Source organism: Carcharodon carcharias, chromosome 1 (genome assembly GCF_017639515.1).
Source record: "Carcharodon carcharias isolate sCarCar2 chromosome 1, sCarCar2.pri, whole genome shotgun sequence".
NCBI classification, from domain to species: domain Eukaryota; kingdom Metazoa; phylum Chordata; class Chondrichthyes; order Lamniformes; family Lamnidae; genus Carcharodon; species Carcharodon carcharias.
Genome location: NC_054467.1, coordinates 224242141 through 224249442, shown reverse-complemented (window position 1 = coordinate 224249442; position 7302 = coordinate 224242141). Strand labels below are relative to the sequence as shown.

The 7302-nt window shown below is 39.4% G+C and overlaps 1 protein-coding gene across 2 annotated transcripts in view; it reads right to left on the bottom strand.

The window, feature by feature from the left end:
• Positions 1–661: 661 nt before the first annotated feature.
• The window catches only part of LOC121285567 (zinc finger and BTB domain-containing protein 7C), a 288507-nt gene continuing 281866 nt past the window's right edge, over positions 662–7302 (bottom strand). For both annotated transcript variants that reach the window (XM_041202243.1, XM_041202158.1), the window contains one exon: positions 662–2287. In XM_041202243.1, the coding sequence (XP_041058177.1) occupies positions 1651–2287 (637 nt within the window). In that variant the 3' untranslated portion in view covers positions 662–1650. The remainder of the gene's footprint in view (positions 2288–7302) is intronic.

Sequence of the window (7302 nt, the reverse complement as noted above, 5' to 3'; positions counted from 1 at the left end):
CGTAAGTGAATACTTTAAGTCTGGAAATCTCATTCCGTGGCATGGAGGTAACAGCTGTATTGAGCTTGCCTCAATAGGATGCTTTGTAACAACATCTCAAGAAAGATATGTTTGGAAGGGGTACAGCTCAGATTCTCCAGAATGATACCAGGGTTTAAAGCATTGAATTATGAGGAGAGGTTGCATGAACTTGGCTTGTATTCCCTTGAATTTGACACTTGAAGGACGATCTAAAATATTCGTAATACAATAATAATAAAATAATTTACCCTAATTTTAAAGATAATTCCCTCTTGCTCTGCATTTCCCCACTACAGGAAATAGTTTCTCCATATTAACACTATTGAGTCCCTTTATTTTCTTTTTTATTCATTCATGGGATGTGGGCGTCACTGGCTAGGCCAGTATTTATTGCCCATCCCTAATTGCTCTTGAGAAAGTGGTGCTGAGCTGCCTGCTGCAGTGTGCCCGCCCCACATGGGCTACAGCGGTTCAAGGAGGCAGCTCACCATCACTGTCTCAAGGGCAATTAGGAATGGGCAATAAATGCTGGTTAGCCAGTGACGCCCACATCCTGTGAATGAATAAAAATAATAAAGGGACTCAATAGGGTTGATATGGAGAAACTATTTTCTCTGGTGGGGAAATGCAGAGCAAGAGGGAATAATATTAAAATTAGAGTAATTAGCATTTAAAAGTGAAACCAGGAAACACTTGTCACACATAGGGTGGTAGAAACCTGGGACCTACTTCAACAAAAGACCATGGATGCTTATCAATTGAGACCGATAGATTTTTGATGGGGAAGGATATCAAGGGACGTGGAACAAAAGGCAGGTAAGTGGAGTTGAGGTGCAGATCAGCCATGATTTAACTGAGTGGTGGAGCAGGCTTGAAGTGCTGAATGGCCCTGTTCTTATTATCCACATTTCTAAAAAATACAAGTTCAAGCTACATTATTTCTACAGTGATTGCAGTGACAAGATTAAATATTAATTTAAAGTATGAAGTACTACTGCCCCATATTGGAATTGGGAGAGGATCTTTGCACATTATATTATACACACATAGAAATACAATAAAACTATCAATTTTTAGGCATTTATAATCAGAAATAATCCAATTCCTTCATTTACAAATTTCTGAATAACTTGGGGGTATTTTTAGTTAAATAAATAAAACCAAATACAAATCCAGTAACCTAACCGATGATACACAGCTGAGAAAACTTTGATATTTTGCCTCAATGAGCGTGCCAATATTGGCCAAGGCAAGCTCATCTGAATTACTGAAGGGAAAGGAGTCACAAAAAGTACATTACATTAGAAAAATAATTACAACACTTCTCCCACAAAACATCAGCAAAGGAAAGACAGTTTCAAGTTTGTGTAGGCTACAGTACGCAACTTCTTTGGATTTTGTTTGGTTTAAATACATTTACTTTATATAATAGATCAACTTCAAGATCATTCAGTGGCCTGTAAAACTATTTGTTTAAAGATGCTTTACACATACAAATTTTACATGTAAAATTCAAAGGGTGGATCTTGTTTCATTTCCATGTTCAGAAAGTGCACATCAAACTATGGAATGGCATTTCTATGGAAGTTGATAATTTTCTTTTTCTTTCAAACTTACTCTTCTGCTTCTTTACTTACTCGCCTCCTGAATAGAGACAGCAGGGTTAAATCGCATGCCCCATGGATCACCTGTTGAATAGTAGTGTTGGGGCAGGTGAGAGAAAGTATTATTGTGAGACAGGGTAAAAGCAAAGATGCTTCTGTCCCCTTCATCTATGATGTGGTTCCCGTTCAACATGTTAGCCATGGGGTTTTCTCTTGCCTTTGCTGCTGCTTCATTCATGAAGATCTTGGAATTTCGAACATCTCCATTAAAGTGCTTTTCAGGGTTGCCTGGATTCAACTTGCTTGCATTTAGAAGCCTATCCTCTTGTCTGGGTGGAATATTCGTGCCATTTTCATTGGAATGCGTGTCCTGAATTGGGACACCCTGTGTGTAGAGGAGGCTAGTGGAGTGCCAGGTGGCAGGTCTACGACCCCGACGAGGTCGTGGCAAGCGGCAGCTCTGCCTCTTGATGTGTCTATGCAGGTGATCAGAGCGGGTGAAGCTCTTGTAGCAGTGTACACATTGGTATGGACGGATTCCTGTGTGTATCCGCAAATGGTTCTTTAGGTCGTAGTTATGCACAAACCTGGCATTGCAATGAATGCATGTGTAAGGTCTTTCCCCGGTATGCTTGCGCATATGAATCTTTAGCTTGTCTTGTCTGAAAACAGAGGAAATAACATGACATCACAGAGAAAAATACAATGCAATAGAACAGAGTTCATGGTCTGCGCTAACTGACTCAGTTTATCTTAGCTTAGGTGCCTATAAGCTTCTATAGTGCCTTCAATGTTTCCCCAGAAAGAGGGGCTCCTTCCCTCAATCGCTGTCCAGTATGCCTTGCTGGAAAGCTTTTCTCTTTGGACACGATGTATGCTAATCTCATTGCTCTGCTCTGCAGAATGTAGGGGTCTAAAATGTTTTTCTCAGTACATTTGCAACGTGAGTGTTACAAATTTAGGCCCTCTTGATTTTAAATGGTACCAATTGGTCCTGTAAACAGTCTGAGCATCTTACTTTTATGGGAGGGAATATGGTCTAAATTCCCGGATCTTCCATTGTCTCTGGTCATATAGGTAAGGTACTGTAGCCAAAAATCATCTGTTCTGCATGAGCAAAATCTCAAAAACACAAGGCAAGACACTAAAAGAATCTCCCAATCTTCTTTGAATACTGCAAAAGAAACCTTAACATCCACTTGAACCACTGCAAGTGTCACTTGAGATTTTAGTTTAAGGTTTCATCCAAAGGATGGCATCTCTGACAATGTAGCACTACTTCAGTGCTTTACTGGACTGCCAGCTTAAGTTAGGTACTCAAGTCCCATGAAGTAAATGCCCTACCAACAAAACTGATTTCCTAAAAAGATTCATTTAAAAAGGGGTAAAATTTGTAACTCAATAGTTTGCATTTTCCAAATTTTATCAAATGCTATTTTTGAATTTTACTAAGGATTGGTATTGCAGTTCAGAAACACAATTTATAACAGGTGACTGCAGAAACTGAATATACTCCAATATATGTTGCCCCTTTGGAGGAAATAAATAAATATAAATGCATGCTTAGTTTGATTTCTAATCTTGGGAAATAATGGATTAATGTCCTGCATCAATTGCACTAAATAGCACAGTCAGCAAGACAGTTCTAAAATTAGATAAATTGTTATACGTGAACTACATGGGGGTTGGGGTGGTAGAGAAGAAAGGTGACTAATTCTGTTTGTGGCACACAGGAAGCTAATATTTGGCGGCTTGCAACTCAAACAAACAAAAATAAAACACCAGCTGGAGCCTTAGCAGTGCCACAGATGGAAATATTTGGCAGTGAAGGCACCATAGCTTGCACATGCTCAGAAAGCAGAAAGGATCTTGCACATGTAAAGATTCAATAGAAGGCTCTTGAGAGTAGTTTTTGCAATAAGCACAATTACAGGCAGGTGTCGCCAAAGGCTTCTCTCAAAGTAAAACCAGTGTAACCCAAACCTTTGTTAGTTTTATGCTTTTTTATTCTAACTTCAGTATTACCAGATGTCATGCATTAATGGTGACAGTCACTCACCTAAAGACATGCTCTATTTTAACATGTCACTGAAAAATAAATGCAAAATCATGTATTTGATTGCATTTGTAATCTGTGACACTTGCATAAATCTAAAGCTCTGTAGCCAAGACTTACATTCAAATCAAGTTTGAATTTCCCCAACTAATGAACTACCTGCAGTTTTTAGCAATTATAAATTGACATATTTGTCTGATGCTTAATATTGGATCAGTTGATCCTATATATATTGTGGATCAAAGTGTGTCATTCAAACATGGCTGACAGATGGAATGTGATATAATGTGCAACGATAAACACTCGGCTCCAGGGCATGGGTTCATTTCTTCCATGTGTTATTTTTACCAGGAAAATACTGAACTCGTGGAAAGGCAAGACAGAGTTTTGCCTGTCATGTTAAATTGTTAACCAAAACATAACATGATGCCATGTTTCAAAGGTAAATTAACTGATCAGAAACGCATTCAAACCTTGCTCCACAAACTCTCCTTACTGATTGACTTAATTGAAGGAAATCTTTGTTGTGTTTTAATAAAGTAAAAAGTTGTCTGAGAATCTAATTATTCTAATTTTATTGAAATGTTAATTATTCTGTGAACTGTTGGGTGTTTTCTGTGTCCTACTATAATGATGCACACACAGTAAGTCCTTGAAAGTCACAACTGGATTATTATTTCAATCCCTCCTTGTTGTCTTGTAATCATACTGAGTATAGAATAATGGGAGATGGATTGCTGGCAAGCTTGATATTCTCAAATCAGGTCTGGGTTTCAATTAAAAATAAATTTGAAGATCTCTTAAGCTAAACTTTAACCCCTAAACACTTGTCTATTTGGCTTGTGTATGACCAAACTGACACCTGCACTGTAAGTTTCAGCCATTTGTGCTGCTAGATGAAGTAGCTCCCAAAACACTAAGCACCTTACCTCGCAGAGCGATTTGGCACATGCACTGAGAGTACATAATATATAAATATATATATAAATAATTTATCCCAGCCGCAAAAACTAATCATCCATGGTAATAATATTCCGCTGTAACAATTCACTGTATAACGGAACACATGCACACACAGAAATATTTGAATATGGTTATTCAACTTGTACACTATGCACAATTTCTGCTGAAATAGATGACCTTCAAAAGAGCTAAATTTCATTCCACACGCTGGCCCTGAACTTTCTCTCTCTCTTCAGGTACCATGCCCTAAGGGCATTGGTGACCAGGGGCTTCCATGGGTTGGTTCACAGTTATGCTTGGCAAGTTACTGTAGAATCACAGAATCTTAATGGCACAGAAGGAGGCCATTCGACCCATCATGTCTGCACCAGCTTTCCAAATGAGCATCATGACCTAGTGCCATTGCCCTGCCTTCTCCCCGTACCCTTGCACATTGTTTCTATTCAAATAATCATCTAATGCCTTCCTGAATGCCTCGATTGAACCTGCCTCCCCACACTTCCAGGCAGTGCATTCCAGACCTGAATGACTCGCTGTGTGAAAAGTTTTTTCTCATGTCACACTTGCTTCTTTTGCAAATCACTTTAAATGTGTGGCCTCTCATTCTTGATCCTTTTACAAGCGGGAACAGCTTCTCCCTATCTATTCCGTCCAGGCCCCTCATGATTTTGAACATCTCTATCAAATCTCCTCTCAGCCTTCTTCTCTCCAAGGAGAACAGACCCAACCTTTCTAATCCATCCTCATGGCTGAAGTTTCTCATCCCTGGAACTATTCTTGTAAACCTGTTCTGCATTCTCTCCAAAGTGCTCACATCCTTCCTATAATATGGTGCCCAGAACTGTACACAATATTCCAGCTGAGGTCTAATGAGTGTCTTATATAAATTCAGCATAACCTCCTTGCTCTGGTACTCTATGCCCCTAGTAATAAAGCCCAGAATACTATATGCTTTATTAACTGTTCTCTCCACCTGTCCTGCCACCTTCAAGTCTTCCTGCTCCTGTACCCCTTCAAAATTTCACCCTGTATTTTATATTTCTGTCCATGTTCTTCCTCCCAAAATGCATCACCTCACATTTCTCCACATTGAACTTCATCTGCCACCTATGTGCCCACTCCCCTAACTTGTCTATGTTCTCTTGAAGTTCTACACCATCCTCCTCGCAGTTCACAACACTTCCAAGCTTTGTATCATCTGCAAAATTTGAAATTGTCCCCTGCACACCAAGATCTAGATCATTAATATATGTCAGGGTCAGCAAGGGTCCATATATCGACCCCGGGGAACTCCACTACAAACCTTCTTCCAGCCTGAAAAATATCCACTAACCATTACTTTCTGTTTCCTATTTTTCAGCCAATTTTGTATGCACCGCTTTGCAGTTGTTTGCCATTGCCTTCTATAGGTTATAGCTGACCAGCAAATATTTATTGCTTGCCATAGGTGTATTGGAAGGATTTGCATGTTTACAATCAACCTGTCTGGCCACACCACGAACACACCTTCCGTGACCATCAAGTCCCAGAGTGGAACTCAAACCTGGAGCTTCTGGTTCAGAGACAGGGATGCTACTACTGTTCCACAAGATACCCCAAGCCCTGGACTACTAGATTGTTAACTACGGCAGGAAATTGGTCTCAGCAATTAGAAAGGGAAAATTGAGGCAGGGAGGAAACATGGTCCACACCAACCAGGCAACTATTCAATCAAGAAATGGCATTCATTGTATTAGTAGAAACAGCCACAAGCTGGACTGATGCTTCTCAGTCATAGTTTTGCAGCACAGAAACAGGGCCTTTGGCTCATCATGTCCATGCTGGCCATCAAGCACCTATCTATTCTAATCCCACTTTCCAGCACTTGGCCCGTAGCCCCGTATGCTATGATGTTTCAAGCGCTCATCGTTGTGTTAAATGTTGTGAGGAATCACAAAAGATCTAACAGATGATGCAGGAAGACCTGGAATCTGAACATAATGTTGCATGATTTACCAAATAAAAGATTAACATAATTTGCACAGTAAACATGGAAAATAACTTTGAGTGTTTTGTCTTGTTCCTAGTGTCTGTTGTAGAACACAACATTTCAAATCTTGTAACCAATAGGCTACTATCGGCTGACCCTCCCTCAATTTTCTCCCTCGTGCTGCGGCACGATTCCACAACCACCTAGTAACTTGAAAAAAATTAGACTCGATGCAGGCATGGCTGGCATTTATTGCCCATCCTAGTTCCCCTGAATTGAAGGGCTTTATGTTTAGCTTAGTATTTTGTTTTGTATTAATACACAGTGGCATCTATTCGCGTTTGCTTAATCTTTTTATCTACGTCACCCACCCACAAATACGTCCATAAGTACATTAAATTGAATATGAAGCACAGGCGTAAATTATTGAAAGCAAACCGCAGCAACTTTGAACAGGAGCAAATCAGGATGGTAACCTCTTTCAAAAAAAAACATTCATTTTCTAAATTTAGTTCAATGTCAATTGATACAACAAACCCTTTCTAACTGTACTTGAATTACTTATCATGGTGCTATCTTAGATCTAGGAAGCAGTAAAGCAGAATTTACAGCCAGCAATACAGATTTTAAATATAAGGAACACATTTCCAAAGTTTTCAGGTTTGATTTTAATAAATTAAAATTATCCA